The 19,806-nt window shown below is 38.8% G+C and overlaps 1 protein-coding gene across 2 annotated transcripts in view; it reads right to left on the bottom strand.

Moving 5' to 3' along the window:
- Nucleotides 1-19,806, bottom strand: part of LOC121300999 (ankyrin repeat and fibronectin type-III domain-containing protein 1-like) — a 271,767-nt gene that overhangs the window by 50,822 nt on the left and 201,139 nt on the right. For both annotated transcript variants that reach the window (XM_041230055.1, XM_041230056.1), the window contains one exon: nucleotides 12,382-12,516. In XM_041230055.1, the coding sequence (XP_041085989.1) occupies nucleotides 12,382-12,516 (135 nt within the window). The remainder of the gene's footprint in view (nucleotides 1-12,381; nucleotides 12,517-19,806) is intronic.

Raw genomic sequence — 19,806 nt, 5'->3', positions numbered from 1 at the left:
GACACTTCAGCTTCGCTTCAGCCCCGCTATTTAAATTTTAAAAACTGCTAATTAAAATGATCCACTAGTAGGAATGTTATCTTTTTTTTTTTTTTTTTTTGTAAAAAACATAGCGTTGATTACATGGTGCTTTATGCATGGTTAATTCACGGAAAGTTACATTTTTGCTTCACTACATGTGCATTATAGAGAGGGAGTTATTTTATTTTGTATTTTAGTCAGATGTGTGTTGTGTTGTGTGCCCCCCCCCCCCCCCCCCCCCCCCCCCCCCCGATCTTTCTGTTATAATGATCTTCTGTTATAATGCTCATATTGTGTGTCCCCCCGTATATTTTGTGTATATATATATATATATATATATATATATATATATATATATATATATATATATGTGTGTGTGTATATATATATATATATATATATACACACACACACATATACATAAAATACATTATATAACATGTGCTAAAGAATGTTCTAAGAGGGGGCATCCGGTAAAGGTGCACATGAAGTGCAGGATTCGACCAATAGCCTGGAGGTTGCCGGTTCGAGTCCAGGCTATTCCTATGCTGACCGTGGATGGGATCTCCCAGGGGGCGGCGCACAATTGGCCGAGCGTCACCCACTGGAGAAGGGCTTAGGTCAGCCAGGGTGTCCTCATCTCACCACGCACCAGCAACCCCTATAGACTGGCCGGGCATCTGTGGTCTTGCCTGTAAGCTGCCCAGAGCTGCACTGGCTGCATGGTGGGCCTGCAGAGTGAAAAAAAAAAGCAGTCGGCTGACGGCACGCACCTCTGAGTTCGTCTTTGTTGTTTCCGATTGGTAGCGGTGAGCTGAGCTTAAAATACAATCAGATATGTCAAATTGGAAGAAAAGCTGGGTAAAATGAATTGACAACTACTAGATTTAAAAAGGTAAATAAATAAAAATACAAGGTTCTAAGTACTTTTTCTAACAATTGGGCACGTGCAGGGGTGTAGTTGGGCCACAGTGGGCTGAAGCGCTGTTCCAGTACTTGTTTTTTGTGAAACGCCGCTTTGATATTTTTATCCCACGGTCAGTGTTTCCTGTTACTCACTGTGACGTTACAACAGCTCCCAATGGATATGTCTCAGTCACACAGAACAGGCTAGCAGGGGAGGGTACTGTACGGTTTGAATTGGTTTAATTGACTGTTATTTAAAGCATCTGGTAGTGACGTTTTAAATGACAGACAATTCAACCAATCCAACTCTGGTAGCTTGTCCCAGTGCGAAAGGACGCATAGCCCCATGTCCATTCATATTAACAGACGTTAATATTAATTTCTATATATCCACCCGATAGCATTTATTAATTCAGACCGCACATCGAAATGACCGGGCTGTGATAAACGACCTTGTCATCACACCTAATTGGACTATTTTGGCCAACTCAGCAAAAAAAAACCAAAAAAACAAAAAAACAAAAAAACAAAAAAAACGACAATTACTTTATATCTTCTACAACTTTGATGGCAAATACTACAGTGGATAACAATAATAATAATAGTAGCACAGCCACAATGCCTCTGTGTTGATTGCAGTAACAAACTTGCTGATGCACTGGAACCAGGGAATGTAGCAGGTTCCAATACAACAACACCTGAAACCGTGCATTGGGAAAATAAAAATGTACTTTATCCGATCTTCAAGCTGATCCCCAGATCGGTAAACTGGGCTGTACTGTTATAAGCGTTTATCCGACCTGCGCTGGGCTGTAATGTTATAGGTGCTTATCCGACCTGCGCTGGGCTGTAATGTTATAGGTGTTTATCCGACCTGCGCTGGGCTGTTCTGTTATAGCCGTTTATCTGACCTGAAGTCTTTCCAAAGTCAAGGAGTTTCGCTGTCACCAGAATAGCGAAAGTTTGATATAAGAGCAATAAATTGCAGAGCACAAGAATGACATAAAAACCAGTTCCAACATGCTATAGTAGGACATATATGTTGGTATGTGTATTTAATTTAATTTTAAATTAAGCTTAATGAAGAAATATAATGTTACTACTACCATTACTGATTTTAGGACAGCTACGGTACTTTTATTTTTTTTGCCACTACACCCCTGGACAAGCACAAATCTCTAAACTGTGACATATGAATGCATACCTCCATTATATCCAATGGAGCAAGCAGATCCCTGTTACAAACTATACAGTAAATGTAAAAAATAAAAGATCGAAGTTGTATAATCCAAATGCAAAAGTCCAAGCCCCAGTTAAACTCTGGAAATAGTAAAAAAGTGGTATTAGACTACAGACTGCCATAAGTAGCACTCTGGGGTTAGGCTTGCCACCTGTCAGGAGGGGGTAGGTAAATCTCTCTTTGATTTGATCAAACAGAAAGAGGTCTCCATGGGGACAGGCCCACAATGAGACAGGCGTCGGGCCGTATAAAGCCATTGAAATTCAGCATGGGGAGGGCTCAGATCCGGGACTGTGCCGCCAAGCAGCATGACAACAGACAGGGAGAGCGGGATGTCAACAACTCACTGAGCAGCACTTACAGCAAGGTTTTCCTTCACTCAGGCCTCAACAGATAGGACACTGTGTTATAAAGCTGTAACTGTCACTTAAGATAGGACTGGAAAGCAGGGAAGTAGTATGGCCTAGTCGTTAGAGATGAGGGAATGGGACAGAGGGAAGCAGGGTGACCTAGTAATTAGCGCTATGAGATTGTGAGGGAAGCAGTGTGGCCTAGTGATTAGAGCTGGTGGACCAGGAAGGAGTAAACCAGTGGTCTTAGCTGTGAAGAACTGAGAGAGAAGGACTAGGGTGTTTAGAAGGATCCTGATATCTGCTGCACAAGAGTACATATCTATTATAGGATAAAAAACTTTTCAAATCTTGAGCCCATTGACCCCATCAGACAAACATGCAACATAAAAGCCCCCTCTATGTACAGTACATTTCCCACAGACACTCACAGAGTCAGTTCTAACATGCGTACCAGTGCTAGCTGGCTTCCTCATTTGCTTTTCTGCTGGCTAAAGGCTTCCCTCAGTAAACTGAGTCCTGGCCGCTGTGATGCATGTTACTTTGTAACCCTTTCTGGATATAGACCGCGGAATCTTGGCAGCCTTTGAGAGGAATCTAAGACTCGAGTCACACGCTCCAAGGCCCCAGACAGGTAGGTCCCCCTCCTTCATACCCCAGGAGACAGCCTCAGTCCTCCCTCCTTGTTTGTCTCAACCGTTCCTGGTTAATGCTATGTTTGTGAAAGAACAAAGTGAAGGAACAGGCCACTTTCATATGAACGCCTTTTTATTTAACATCCTGTAGAAAACAAATCTCACAGCTTTCTCATCCAGCCTCACCCTGGAGCATCCCATCCACTTCTACCTTACTGTCAATCAATTTGTGAACGGACACTGTATTTTGATAATGGTATTGAAGGTCAAAGGGTTTTCGGTCTGTGATTCAGCCTCCCGACAGTAGGTGGCATCAAACCAACTCGGGACTTCCCTTACCAAGATCTCGTGACCATGGCAAAAGTCATCTTTTGAGGGGCGGCACCTTGGTGAGGGGCGGAAGTACGAGTATGTAAATTCCAGCCACTGGAGTCAAGTGAAGGAGAAGGACACGTGTCGGTTGGGGATTGGTGTTCCACTGACTACAGAGGCGGGACATTACATACTAAAGGGAACGTACTACTGTGTTCGGGGTTGGTCCGAAAGTAAAGTAGGAGGAGTAACGGGTGAAGGGAGAGACTGGTTTTGTGCAGCGGGTTTTTTTGAAATACTAACATTTCTTTTGTCTTTTTTTTTTTGTTTATGGTCACCACGAAGACAAATTAAAGACGAGTCATCACAGTTTGTTTTGGATTTCACCCCTGCAACACCATTTTGTTTTTTTCGTTTGTTATTTAATCCTTTTGTTGTGTATAGAAAATAAAAATAAATTATTTTATTTCTGTACACATAAATTACTGTCTGGACATTCCATTTAATACACTCTCGCCTCACACGTGGTGTCAGAAGTGAAAATGGATCCAGCTACAGTTTTGACAATGTTTAGGGAGCAGGAGGAGAAGCGAGAGGAGAGAGAGACACGGCACCTGGAACAGCTCGCCCAGTTCTTGGGACAGCTGGTAGAAAAACTATCAATATCAACATCAGAGAGAGCGGTTGCCCGGATGTTTGCAGCTCAGCCTAATCTTCAGAAGATGACCTCGGAAGATGATCCCGAGGCTTTCTTGATTACGTTCTATTGTGAGGCGAGAGTGTATTAAATGGAATGTCCAGACAGTAATTTATGTGTACAGAAATAAAATAATTTATTTTTATTTTCTATACACAACAAAAAGGATTAAATAACAAACGAAAAACAAAATGGTGTGAGGGAAGGAGTGCAGGGGTGAAATCCAAAACAAACTGTGATGACTCGTCTTTAATTTGTCTTCGTGGTGACCATAAACAAAAAAAAGACAAAAGAAATGTTAGTATTTCAAAAAAACCCGCTGCACAAAACCAGTCTCTCCCTTCACCCGTTACTCCTCCTACTTTTTCTTTCGGACCAACCCCGAACACAGTAGTACGTTCCCTTTAGTATGTAATGTCCCGCCTCTGTAGTCAGTGGAACACCAATCCCCAACCGACACGTGTCCTTATCCTTCACTTGACTCCAGTGGCTGGAAGTTACATACTCGTACTTCCGCCCCTCACCAAGGTGCCGCCCCTCAAAAGATGACTTTTGCCATGGTCACGAGATCTTGGTAAGGGAAGTCCCGAGTTGGTTTGATGCCACCTACTGTCGGGAGGCTGAATCACAGACCGAAACCCCTTTGACTCATCACATGACACAGAACACGTTTCAATGTCTCACTTAGCAGAGACAAGCGACTGCAGCGAGATAGCCTACTTATTCTCAAAGTAGTTTTGTTTAAACAAGCCATGTACAGTATTCAAACTTTTTCAGGTAAGTCTATAAATCCTTTTCTGTACAAACTATGTGTAATAATCATTCATAGCAACATTGTAAGCTTACTTGTGTAATGTCACATAAACTGTAGATATAAATCCAATAACATACGTTTTAGTGTTAAAATACATTTTTTAATGATGTTTATATACATATTTTATTTTCTATGTACTTATTCTACTCAACTCCTGATCCAAGCTTTTGTTCTTTCTAGATTGGATTACTGTAACTCCTCGCTGGTATCCCTGCTTCGGCTATTCGCCCTCTTCAACAATTCAAAATTCTGCTGCTCATCTTGTATTTTCCCAACTTTGGCTACTCTCACTCTACCCCTCCGCTTTGCACTCTCCACTGGCTATCTGTCTCTGCTCGCATCCAACTTAAGACCCTTGCTCTTGTCTATTGCTCTATTCATCATACTGTCCCTTCCTATCCCCAATCCCTTGTGTCTCCTTATATTCCCTCTCACCCTCTCCACTCATCCTCTACTGGCTGACTTGTTATGCCTTCTCTTCACTCTCCTTCCTCCTGTGCTCACTCCTTCTCTTCCCTCGTCCCCCTGTGGTGAAACCAGCTACCAGTTATACTCAGTCTTTTACTGCTTTTCTCCGTCTCCGTCCACAAGGCACATAGACCTTTCATTAACCTAGTATTGTACCAGTTAATCATTATTAATTAATCACAAATGAAAATATGCATTGGCTGTAAAGTGTTCTTCTTTAAAAACTGCACATGTGAGATGTACCGTACATGACTGGAAATATGACTCCTACTGAATAATAGTTGCATCCACTCCAGGTTTTATTACCAGCTTGATTAGCCATAGTGTGTACAGGTAACAAGCTCAGGTGTATCTTATTAAACTCACAGTAAAACTAGGAATGGATCAAAATGCTATGCAATGGAAGTCTTGTTTACATCCCTATAGTGAATGAAAGCGCATGACAGGTAGACAAAATAGACAAATATGTTTATATTACAGTTCTACAACTTTTAAGAATATATTTTGAAATATACTGAAAGATATACAGTGGAACTTCGTTTATCCATGCGTTTGTGGGGCACTGGTCCACGGATGTGTGAAATCCGCAGATAAATGAAGTGTCAATGCGTGTGACTTGAATGCGTCTTTATGTGTGTGTGTGTGTGTGTGTGTGTGTGTGTGTGTGTGTGTGTTTGTGTGCGTGTGTGCATGTGTGTCTATGTGTGTGTGCGTGCGTGTGTGCATGTTTGTCTGTGTGTGTGCGCACCGCGGGCATTAAGTCTACATTATCAATAATGTACTGTATTTCAGACATAAAACTTGTCAGTGAGCCGCAGATGAACAGTGTGCGGATACTGTATTAGAAATTTATTTCAATTATAAATCTATACTGCATGAAATATATCGGACAATATATTTTTCATGTACTTTTCCCTGGTATATTCAATTTTATATATATATATATATATTTTTAGATATATACGTGGTGCAGTACTTTGGAATAATATATTACCATCAATATAAAACATACTGAATACAATATAACTCAAATCTATTTTCTGACATATTCTTTCAAAATGTATTGCATTAAAATATGCTGGGGTAAGCAGTGTAAGAGTAGCTAAATTTTGTGCGATACTAAATATTCTGTTGTTTTGCTTGGCAATCTGAGGGCATGATGAAGGTAGCAATTCCTCAAATAGAGATAATTATGCGGAATTACTTTCTGTTAGAGCCGCTACTACATTTTTATCATATGTAGGGGTGTTTTGTTAATGTAGTTTGTCAGTTAATTTATTAATGTTAGTTTGGCAGTGAGTTTATTATTATAGTTTATTAACATATGCTTGCCTATTGCTTTTCTCTTACTTATTCTGTTGATTTCATATGTTGATGCACATGCACATAATAAACATGTTTGCATTTATTGATTCATATTGTTATTGGCCTTGTCATATTGGCTCCGTGGTCTTAGAGAACACTCTGGCTAAGAACTCTTTACTACCCGAGGGGGGTTCTCTTAGCCAGACTGCTGTAGTATAAATGATAAAACACCACTGGTGATCTGTTTCTTATAATACAAGGATCTAAACAGTGTATCCATCATACTTGGAATTGTACATTAGTGCTTGCAGGGGAATGTTTGTTAGAAACCGAAATGTACCGTATTTGGTCAGGTATTTATTTTATTCTTTGAAAGTAACAGGAAAAAAAAAAACAAGCATGTAATGATCCCTTTACGACCTATGCAGTGCAATTGCCTTAAATACTGTCACCTATTAATCCCCATCCTTTTAGATTCTTGACTGACTGGTACAGCTTGACTCAGTGGATTCAAGGCAACATTACAGCTCAAGGACTGAGAGGAAGTGTAAAATGAGATTACTGTACTGTAACAAACCGAAATATACTATGGACTACGTGTAGTTCGACAAAATTGGACCGCCATACTGTCTGGGCCTGCCCTTGCACCCCTACCCACAGAAAAGAAGATTTACAAACTCCTTAGAATCCCAGAGCAGAGCCCTAAGTAATTAACTGGAATATATTACTGAGATGCCAAGGACAGCTGGTGCCAGCAGAAATATTGTAGCATCCAGTTAAAAAAAAAAAAAGAAGAAAAATGGGTCCCCAGTTCCACAGTGCAATTTCCTGCTTATAATGATCTAATTAGATTTTAATCTGCAATAAACAGGAATCAAGAAGTAGTCAAAGTAAAAAAAAAAAAAAAAGTCTTGGAAAACAAAACTGTGGAGTACTTGAGTAGAACTAGTGCTGGGACGAACACAGGATTTTCATGTTCGGATATTCGCTCAATTTTAATATTCGTTGAGGAAGAGGAAAAAAACTCACTGTTTTGGTTCTCGTTTATTACATTCCACATAACAAAGTCGCAACCAAAAAAAGAATATATCCAATCTATATAAAAATCACTACACAACATTTCCAGCAAGCTGGGCACTGTTTAAGCAAGGCATTTCAGAATGACGTGCTTGCCTTTTTTCTGCATTTTTGACCCAGAGATTGGTATGCGTGCATGTGCATTATCTGGTTTGTTTATTTTTTGCTGGTTAAAACTTTTAAATAAAGACTCGAGCTGCTATGTTTATCCTGTGTGGTTTTTTTGTTTTGTTGTTATATATTAAAATCTCACATATCACACAGCGCTCTTCATTTGCCATTTTTTAAACTGTAGTGCAACTTGAGGCAATAAATAAGTGCAAGGTATTTTTGTCATTTCTAGCGAATATGCACATGTGATTTTTGTATCCGAATATTCAAATTCATATTTTTTGACATGTATTCGGATACAAAAATCACATGTCCCAGCACTAAGTGGAAGTGTATAACACTGCCTGCTTCCTCTGGCTTTGGGCATTTGATCGTTTAAGAGAGGCACACAATTTTATATATATATATATATATATATATATATATATATATATATATATATATATATATATATATATATATATCAGTAACATACATCCGCTTCTACAACTGTAAATACAAAATGAAAGACATCATTATCATATTAAAAGAACCACAGTAAGGACGGTTCCCCCAGCATCCTGTTAAGGTGCTGCCACACAGCTTGGACAGCACCAATTTGCGTCCGAGCTGTGCAAACAGGCTGAACTTCGCAGGGGACTCTGAAGGGGGAGTCATACTGGCTCTGCTGCTCCAGGGGTGGGGATGGGAAACCGGCAGGGACTCCTTCTCCTCATTGTGCAACAGCAAGCCCTACTAGCCAGACACCAAGCACATTCAGAGTGGGAAAAAAAGCATCTCTCTGGGATTTGGAGCCCGCACACCTCTGTTCTGGATTGCTCAACGTAAAAGCGATTCTGGCTTTAGATTTGTGAGATCGGAGGACACCCAAACACCCTGCGAACATTTGTGCTGTGTGGGGACCCGTTGTAGTGAGAAGAAAAGATAACTGGACATTCCAAATTGGGGGAAAATAAATAAATAATAATTGGTCACTCTAAATAAAAAAATAAAAAAAATGTAAAAACATGTGACATACCAGTACACTGACCATTTTATTACAAATCAGGTTAATCATGTGATGTGACATATGATCCCTGCCGTCCTATAAAGCTATTGCAATTTACTTAAGAATTATAGCTACCCCTGAAAGTGATGGCTACTTGCAAGACGACAATGCAATGTGCCAGAACTGTGTACGAATGGTTTGAGGAGCATGACAGAGACCATGACCACCACAACTTCAATGCAATTGAGCAAGTAGGGATGAACTTGAACGATTGTCAAAAGATCTACAGCTGAAATATCAATGGGTGAATGGATCCCTCAAGACACCTTCCAACACCTTGTGGAGTCTATGCCATGTCATGTCAAGGTTGTCATATCAGGGCAAACGGTGGCTGAACCCAAGATTAAGAGTTTAGGCTAATGTGGACGGGTGTCTCCGCTATATCCCCAGTGAGAATAAAACAAAAATAGCCGCCAAATGAATTAAATGGAATTGTTTCTTGTAAAACACTTCAAGATGTTATACGATAATCACTATGAAAACCACAGGACCTAATTTCTTATGATTACCACAAACAATACTACTAATAATTATTATTATATTAGTTAATGAGTTCCACTGGGACCTGTGTCTACACAAAATAAAAGATCTTAGACAGAGATTGAAATGCACGGAGATGAATGATGTTAGCCTATTGTTCTGCTTTGAATAATGTTGGGGCTACAACGTGAATGTTAGTTTAAACTGTTTCAGTACCAAGTAACTTTACAGTAAGAATACCTTTCGACCACTTAGTAACTAGTTCCAGTCTCTTATACTATATCAGTGATCCAGACAAGGTTTTGGGTCATTGAGTAATCTACTCTCCAATTTAGGCACTATGTGAGTAAAATGTATTTTGGGTGAGTAAAATACAACATTACCTTAAAGTCATGAGTACTTTCAATAAATACTGTACACACTTATGGGGTATGCATTAACTACTTTGAACAACAACTTAATTTACAATCGTTCAACATGTAGACACTGGGCTTTCCTTATTTTCCATCTGAAAAAAAATCCAACAATGTCTTCCGCAGCCTTTTAGTCCTTCCTTAATATTAATACTATTCTAGCACGGGAAGTTGCTGCTCTTGACGTAGTTAGCTACTGCATTCATCAAGTCTCTTCCCACTAGTACTAGGCTTGTTACAGTTTTATAGTTGTTTTCTGTAAATCTTTTCCAACTCAACAGACACGGTCCCTAAAAATACAAAAATTAATACATATAAATGTCCAAAAATACACTAATGTAAATAAAGAAACTACAATATTGTAATCCTTACTGAACGCCTTGCTATAGCAATATAAAGCATCCCAACTCTCTCCAAGCATAATGTATTTCTTACATAGATTTACCTCCCAAAGTTCATTTGACAGACGGTAAATTGGTAGGTTAAAGTCAGGGGGACTAAGATGGCAGAATGTAATCACTTATTCACCAGTCACAAACACACATTGCAAATTAGTGGATTCAACCGTGTGGGTTTTTTTTGTTATATAGACTGAAAACCTAATTATTGTTCAGGTGTTTCTGGCAATTCCCAAGCAGACTACAATTAGCTGTCTCTGCATTTCTAGGATCCATTCTCTAGTTACCGCTTGCAGTATATTCACAACTGACCACTGAGATGCCTGGAACCAACAAAGTACAAGAAGCTTGATAATATCCAAACTCAAGCCGTGCAGCAAAATTGATTTTTGTATTCTTTGTGCATTACATTTAAATATCATACGTAATTCATATTTTTTAAATGCATAAAACCAGGGCCAGATTAAAGGGGGGGCCAACGGTAGTAATTATTTATTGTTTTATTAAAATCCTCTATTTAAATCCTCTACCATTGCATTTATTTGAAATAAAACCAGGACAATTTGTAAACACACCTTCATTGTGGATACTGATTCCCTCCTACACCACTCACATCCTGACAAGATCCCAGTGATTCAGCATCATGTCTTGGTAACACATTCCATACAATCACCAATCTTTGTGTCTCCTACTGTCTGTCCTTTTTCAACTTGTGTTTTCTGGTCCTGTTTTCTGTGTTGTGCTTAAAGTATCCACTAGGGTTAACATTGTTAACACCTCGTAAGGTGCAATCAAGTCCTCCCTAATTCTACTCTAGTCTAGACTACATAATTCCAGATTCCTCAAATAAGCACATGAGAACTTCCGGGGAAAAAAAAAAAAAAAAAAAAAATCAGAACAAAAAATTAAAGCAGAAAGCCCCTAATTATGATTCAGTACAGTAATCTGAAAGGTGGGCGAAATGATGACTGGAGTGGTAAAATGACATTTACTCCGTCTGATAAACTGTATATGAAGCCCAGCTTGCATGATAACGTAACATGGTATTGAATCACTAAAGCCAGAACATCCCACAGCAACCCTGCACTTTAAATTCAAGAATTAGTCAGGGCAGGCGGAATAGAAACACTTCACAGAAAAAGTGATAATTAGACCGACTTAAAAGGTGTAAAAAAAACCTCAATGCTTTATTTTTTTACCATTTGTTACCACAGCAACACAAACCCTATTGTTTTCTAGGCTTTATTATTAATTTAAGCCCAATTCAATGAACTTTTACTGGGGGGGTGGGGGAGGTGGGACTTTTCTGGAAAATACTAATCCATGTAATAAACAAAGATGAAGCAGTATTGATCTGATGTGATTATTGATTATCAGACATGGCAGCCATCTGTTGTAGCTTCAACAGACGTCAAAAGGCTATCCGAGCGAATCACTGTTTTCATTAATGCGACTGAAGCAGAATAAGCATGCCCCCAAACTCATCTTACATTTATCAATGCAAATTAATGACAAGGAGGGCTTTTTGTTGTTGTTTTGTTTTATCATTAGTCTACAGTTAATTGCAGCACACATTACATTGGGTGTTTATGTAAAAGAGCAATGGGCTTGTGTCTCTCTAAAAGCTGCTTCACATGGCTTGAGTTCAATTTTACAGTTTTCGCATTATTGGAAACAGTTGCATTTAACTCGGTAAACAAAATTATCCATCTTAAAGGGATACTTCACATCATCTACATGATCCTAATATTTAATTCCATGCCTCATTAATACCTTATTATGTGTGCTCTACTTGATTTTCAATTGTTTTTTCTGCTTACATCATTCATTGCCACATTTCTGTAAAGACTCCTCGTTTAGTTGGTTAAAGCTGAGAGACTGGGAAGGAGGGAGGCAAGCAGTGTGGCCTAATGGTTAAAGCTGAGAGACTGGGAGGGAGGCAAGCAGTGTGGCCCAGTGGGTAAAGCTGAGAGACTGGGAAGGAGGGAGGCAAGCAGTGCGGCCTAGTGGTTAAAGCTGAGAGACTGGGAGGGAGGGAGGCAAGCAGTGCGTCCTAGTAGTTAGGCTCAATAGTTTTAGTCCTGTGATGGTAGGAGGGTTTCTTACCAATCGACACTCTGGGATCTCTTCCTGAAGGCTGGTCTCTCTTCCAAAGTTCGCTCTCCTCCTGCCTTTGCTATTTTGCCGTGTTTGTCTTTCAGAGACAGGCGCTGGGTAAACTTGGAGATGCCCGTCTCCGATCTGTGTGGGAGAGAAGAGACACACGGTTAAATGTGATCTGGGGGGGATGGAAGGAATAATATGAAAAAAAATTAAAATAATATGGCATGATATACTGGTTGAGGGCAATGTGTGTCACAACCCTGTCAATGGTGTGTACGGCCACGATTGGCAGCCAGGACAGCTCTGTAGAAGGGACGCAACAGGTCTATGAAGATGACTATTTATTTTAAAGTAAAATATATACTTTAATATCTGCTGAAAATCGGCATAGTTTCCAACCTGTTTAAATATGTTCTCCGCCAATGTTTATGTTTTCAAATTCCCTTTTGGGATGTCTTCTTTTGAGCATAAAGTTTAAAAGTTAAAACTATAACCTTAGAATCCTGATTGAGTGTTTTGAATGAGAATGGTTTGTTCCAGAGAAAAAGAAAGTCTTTATCTCAGCTCTGCTGGACTTGGTGCCATATACATTTACTGTTAGAAAGCAGAGAAACGCATTCTCCATACAGTCTTTGATAATGACAGATATCCACCATAGTCAATGCGGAATACAACAAATTAGCTTCTGAAACAAATCTGGTAGGGTAGAAGTGTAGCAATTTTGAAAACCAGACACAGTGAACTCAGAAAGTTCAGTTTTAATGATGTAACAATTCAACTGAGAATTCCTAAATTGGTTCTGAAGTAACAAAGGCCCGTTTTGAATCATTACCACCTCTAATTTCTTCAGTGAAATATATACATTGGCTACCCATAAATACTGGTTTAATGTACTTAGTAATATCAAAATGTCCTCCATCTCGATAACAGTAAATATTTCTTAATGCAGTAGTTTGTAAAGCAAAAAGTTAAAATAATCTTTGACTCTCGACCAAATCCTTCGGCGCACATCGTGCGTGTGGGTGCGAACATTCTGCAGCCCTGAGCACAATGTATCATTATTTAGGAGTGCAGGAGGCTGTCTGTCTTTATGCCATTGTAACAGGGGTGTTCTGTTACTGTGTGGGTATCCGCAGAGAAAAAAGAGACACAGAGGGATAGTAGTTGAAATGCCCCTCAAGCGTCCAGGTTTTATTTATTTACAAGGGGTTGCAGGCAGTTGCAATGGTTGTGGCCAACAGGAACCCCTTCCCTGCACAAACTAACAGACACTTTGATGGAATTAAAATTCCCCTAAATCAGTTATTATAATACCTGACTGTAAAATACTTTTTCTGACTTCCTGACGATTGTAAAAGCTCCGCGATAAGTGGCAGACTCAGTGGGCCCGCCTCCAGGATGACTGACTGATCAACTACCCAGGCAGGGATCATGTTTAATTTGACCAACCCCCTGTGAAATCTGACCAATCCCCTTTCACATAGTTTGTGTTGTTTCAGACCTATCGTAGCTCAGCGATTCTATGGTCCAGCCCAGCTCTCCTTAAATTGAAAGTCGTGGGACTAATCATGATCAAAATAAATAAATAATACATTTAGATAGACCTGCAGTTTATAAATAGGGTGGGTGGGGTCTTGGCTAAACTTTTTGTTTAATTTATGGGCTCTGCTCCGTTCAGAAAACGGACAAGGGTGCAATATTTTATGAAATAAATATTTAATAACGTTATAAAAAAATATATACGCTGTACAAATATTACAGTTACTACTCGTAATTGCATTGACATTAATAGACTAGTCAGTTATTAAAATGTTGCACCCTTGTTTTCTCGTTCTTTATTCCGCTTTTATCAATGCAATAAATGTGAAGAGATCAATAGCATAAGCATAAGTGCAGTGGGAGAGCGAGCGAGTAACAGAGAGGCTGTCTCAGTGAGAGCGAGAGGTAGACTGGAACTTAACAGAGAGACATTTTGTTTTGCTTTGGTGTGGTCCATAATTGTTTATTTTTTCTGTGCTAATAAATGCTGAAATCGAGCACCAAGCTACTGCCTGTGTGGCGCCTGCTTTCATTTTACAAGCGACGTCATAATATGTTATTTTAGAAAAATATATATTTTTATTTACACACTTTTCTATTCACACTTTCACAGCTACTGGGTGTATCAGAATCTGGGGGTTTATGAAGGCAAATTTACATGTGTACTGTACATGTGTACACGGTGGCCATAGGTCATGCTCATCTGCTTTACTATGTTACTGACACATCTAATTTTTTAATTTAGACCCGTGGCAGGGAATGAATGTCACTTGTGTGTTCAAATTTGGTTAAATGTGTGATACCTTTCTATATATTCATTCCATCAAAAGTTCTCAATTATAAATATAGTATTTCGCTGCTTAATGGCAATTTAGACTCCTGTCCTTCTCCTCTCCATTTCAAATGTTATAATTTTACTCAACGTCATATTTACTTTAGATTTCCCCTGTTATTTATTTATTTTTTTAATGTTATTTAATTTTTATAAAAATAACTTTCAATGATGTTGTTTGAAAAGTGTTGTCTATTGTATAATCCTAATATGTTTCAAATCTATAATTAGAGCTTCTGATTTTCTGACTATTATATTCGCCTTTAAGAGCTCAATTGATACCTTCCATTCATGTAGTTCAATCACACTGAGAAACGCGTTAATAGAAGTATTGACTTCATTGATTTAAGAATCCAGTTTCTCTAAATCAGTAAAAATACTGAATGAAATAAAGAAAAAGAAAAACATCACTCCAAATGAGAGGCATATTTTACATTTTTTCAATAAACAAATAAAGAAGATTCCAGACCTCGAGAACTGAAATTGTGCAACCCTCTAAAAAGCTGAAGAAGGTCCTAAGCAAGTTTCATAACATGCAGTTTTCTACATAAAGAACATTTTAAAAACATTACGAATAAGAGGTCATTCAGTCCATCAATGCTCCCAGTGATTCAGCATCACAGTTAACCCATTATACAGTGGCTTGCGAAAGTATTGACCCCCCTTGGCATTGTTGCCTTACAACCTGGAATTAAAATGGATTTTTATTTGGATTTCATGTAATGGACATACACAAAATAATCCAAATTGGTGAAGTGAAATGAAAAAAATAACTTGTTTAAAAAAATTCTAAAAAATAAATAACGGAAAAGTGGTGCGTGCATATGTATTCACCCCTTTTGCTATTATGCCTCTAAATAAGATCTGGTGCAACCAATTACCTTCAGAAGTCACATAATTAGTTAAATAAAGTCCACCTGAGTGCAATCTAAGTGTCACATGATCTCAGTATATATACACCTGTTCTGAAAGGCCCCAGAGTCTGCAACACCACTAAGCAAGGGGCACCACCTAGCAAGCGGCACCATGAAGACCAAAGAGCTCTCCAAACAGGTCAGGGAAAAAGTTGTGGAGAAGTACAGATCAGGGTTGGGTTATAAATAAATATCCAAAACTTTGAACATCCCACGGAGCACCATTAAAGCCATTATTAAAAAATGGAAAGAATATGGCACCACAACAAACCTGGCAAGAGAGGGCCGCCCACAAAAACTCACGGACCAGGCAAGGAGGGCATTAATCAGAGAGGCAACAAAGATACGAAAGATAACCCTGAAGGAGCTGCAAAGCTCCACAGCGGAGATTGGAGTACCTGTCCATAGGGCCACTTTAAGCCGTACACTCCACAGAGCTGGGCTTTATGGAAGAGTGGCCAGAAAAAAGCCATTGCTTAAAGAAAATAATAAGCAAACACATTTGGTGTTCACCAAAAGGCATGTGGGAGACTCCCCAAACATATGGAAGAAGGTACTCTGGTCAGATGAGACTGAAATTGAGCTTTTTGGCCATCAAGGAAAATGCTTTGTCTGCCACAAACCCAACACCTCTCATCACCCCGAGAACATCATCCCCACAGTGAAGCATGGTGGTGGCAGCATCATGCTGTGGGGATATTTTTCATCGGCAGGAACTGGGAAATTGGTCAGAACTGAAGGAATGATGGATGGCACTAAATACAGGGAAATTCTTGAGGGAAACCTGTTTCAGTCTTCCAGAGATTTGAGACTGGGACGGAGGGTCACCTTCCAGCAGGACAATGACCCTAAGAATACTGCTAAAGCAACACTTGAGTGGTTTAAGGGGAAACATTTAAATGTCTTGGAATGGCCTAGTCAAAGCCCAGGCCTCAATCCAATTGAGAATCTGTGGTATGACTTAAAGATTGCTGTACACCAGCGGAACCCATCCAACTTGAAGGAGCTGGAGCAGTTTTGCCTTGAAGAATGGGCAAAAATCCCAGTGGCTAGATGTGCCAAGCTTATAGATACATACCCCAAGAGACTTGCAGCTGTAATTGCTGAAAAAGGTGGCTCTACAAAGTATTGACTTTGGCGGGGTGAATACTTATGCACGCTCAAGTTTTCTGTTTTTTGTCTTATTTCTTGTTTGTTTTACAATAAAAAATATTTTGCATCTTCACAGTGGTAGGCATGTTGTGTAAATCAAATGATACAAACCCCCAAAAAAAATCAATTTTAATTCCAGGTTGTAAGGCAAAAAAATAGGAAAAATGCCAAGGAGGGTCAATACTTTCGCAAGCCACTGTATATCCTCACTATGTTCTGTGGAAAGAAGCATCCCCTGCATTTGCCCAAAGTCTATCTAATTCATTTCTAATGTCCTCTGGTCCTGGTTTCTGTGCTGCGCTTAAAGTATTGGTTGGGGTCAACTTTGTCAACTCCTTTTACAATTTTATAAACTTCAATGCATTCTAATTCTTCTTTGTTCCCAGCTAAATAGATTACGTTCCTTCAGTCTTTAAGCCCTGGGATTAATCTAGTTGTTCTTCATTGGACTTTCTCCAGGGCCACAGTAACTTTTTATAATGAACTGAACACAGTACAGTATTCTACAGGTCTCACCACTTGTATAACCTCAGCATAACCTTTGATGTGCACTCTACACTTCTGGGGCTTTGTGTGCAAAAGTCTACAGTGTAACAGACATGCTTAACAAAAGGGCCTCATATCCTTTCTCCCATGAACCCTCAAAGATAAGCCTTGTGATGATACATAATTGGACTCACTTCTCCACCACATCACAGAGCTGGGAACAGACTGACACACTGTATCGTGTTGTTCACAGCCAATTAGACAGATGGATTGGTTTCCATATCAGTAAGAAAGAAAACAGAAAGTGGGGTGCATGACTCATGCGGACCGTTTACCAAACACAGCCAAATAATCTTTTAGTATGCATGGAGAGCTGTGTTTGGCCAAGGGCAGTGATGGTGGGGAGAGGATAGCAAAGAGCTCCACACAACATGCACTTCGTATCAATATCATTTGACATGGGAGAGAGCTGAAATGCTGTACGTTGGGTTCATCTGCAAACTAACTATTTATTGACCTGTTAGCTAAGCTACAAATTGTTGGACTTGGTAAATACTTCGTGTGAGGAGTCGTTAATTACAGATATCATACTTTCTTTGCATACATTGTAGTTGTTATGTAAACAGAATACAGCATGAGTTCTGAGGATATTTCACTTAATTTACAATTTACTTAGGGGACTCCTGCAAGTTATTCTGCCATCCTCATTCATGTAATGAGGATGGCTGCAGAGGAGTACCCTCTGTGTTTACCAACAAGTGCCTGGATTAGCATTCCTTGAGACACCTTCCAGCACCTTGTGGAGTCTATTCCATGGCAAGGTTGTGATTAGGGCTGTGACTTTGTCATGGTAAAAATATGTAAAAATCACAGCACAGTCACGGCTAAAAATAGAAAATTTCACAGAATGGTCACGGCTACAAAGATTTGAAATGAAATATATTTATTCATGTAATATACTGTCATATTTTAGTATTTGTGGAAAGTAAACATATATTTCATGTATTTGACATGTATTTAATGGGTTTTCTTTTAAGTGTGTGTCGAAGATCAGAATATATATATATATATATCTATATAATATATATATATGATATATAATATATATATATATATATATATATTTTCATAAAATTTAACAGGAATATGCATACCATTTAATTTTAACATGTATGTTTTTTGTCTGAAGCAAAAAAAAAAAAACATAATCCGAACACTGAAATGTAGTTTTTTTTTTAAATAAATGTTCTAGTTGTAAATTGCAAATTTTACAATATCCTTTTCGTGAATTTCCATTTAAACACAGCTGTGCTTTTGGTATCACAAGATTAAAAGATTAGAAGGATGGTTCTACATTTGCACTGTTGACAGGTTAAGCACCTCAGGGGAACAACTACAAGAGCTGCAAATCGGGGTTCATGCTTCTCCAGAACTTTAAACCATCCTCCTTTAGGCTTTGCATTATCAAGTATATGCAGAGGTTTATTTTCTGCACAAAAGGCTTTGGTTAATTTGAAGTTTGTTTCTCATTAAAATTTGTCCCTCTGCTTTTATGAAATTATTTGGGAACTTAATTTTGCCACTTTTTTATAGTTCTGTGTAAGCATTCTCCTTTAATTAACGTTTGCAAATCGCTTTAACTTTGCACTGAATCCAATTCAAAAGACATGAACTGATCCTTTCCTATTTTCAAGCTGAGTGGAAACAAATGTCAAAATTCACACGTTCCGTGACCGCCATGACCCTAGTTGTGATCACAGCAAACAATGGCCCGACCTAAATACAGGTTCTGAAAAAAGGGCAATCAAAATAAGAGCCGTCCAAAAGAGCTCACAACGATTCAACGTGTAGCAGGGTTGGCTCATTTAAATCTAGTTGATTTAAAGCACTGATTTAAAAATAAAAAATCACTGATTTCAATATTTTTTTCATTTACTACCTATTGTATACAGTTTCTCAAAGAAAAGACATGAAAAGTATGTTTTGAAAACCTTTTTAAAACAAACATCTTAAACTCTTACTGTCTCTAAACTAAAACTCTTAGGGCTGTATTCTGATCACAGCGCAAATGCGAGAGCAAGCGCGAAAGGCACTTGCCCCCGACTTTGTGGTGCATAAATGACGTAAAAAAAAAATACTGCACTAAAATGGTATTCTGAAGACATGTCTTGCCCCATTATAGAGCGCCTGCCCCATCATTAACATATTCGCCAAAGCGATTCAGTGCAGTGGAGTCCCAAATAGACAACTGAGCACTGTGCTAAGACCAGTTGAAACCAGGTTTATTTAGTGGTGCAATCAGGAACTTTAACAATTGAAATTAAAGTAGTCCTAACTAACAACTGTGTGTTAACACAGAAAGAGGAAATCAAAGAAAGAAAAGTAAAAACAAAAGAATGACGGGATGAGTGAGGGGTATTTTTCTCTGGCGTACTCCATCGTTAATGTCTTGTAGTTCACATATTGCATTTGCTTTATTTATGTATTCTTTTAAGATTGAGAAAT

Source organism: Polyodon spathula, chromosome 26, assembly GCF_017654505.1.
Source record: "Polyodon spathula isolate WHYD16114869_AA chromosome 26, ASM1765450v1, whole genome shotgun sequence".
Taxonomy (NCBI): Eukaryota; Metazoa; Chordata; class Actinopteri; order Acipenseriformes; family Polyodontidae; genus Polyodon; species Polyodon spathula.
Note: the sequence above shows the minus strand (reverse complement) of the source record. Positions and strands in the feature narration are given on the sequence as shown.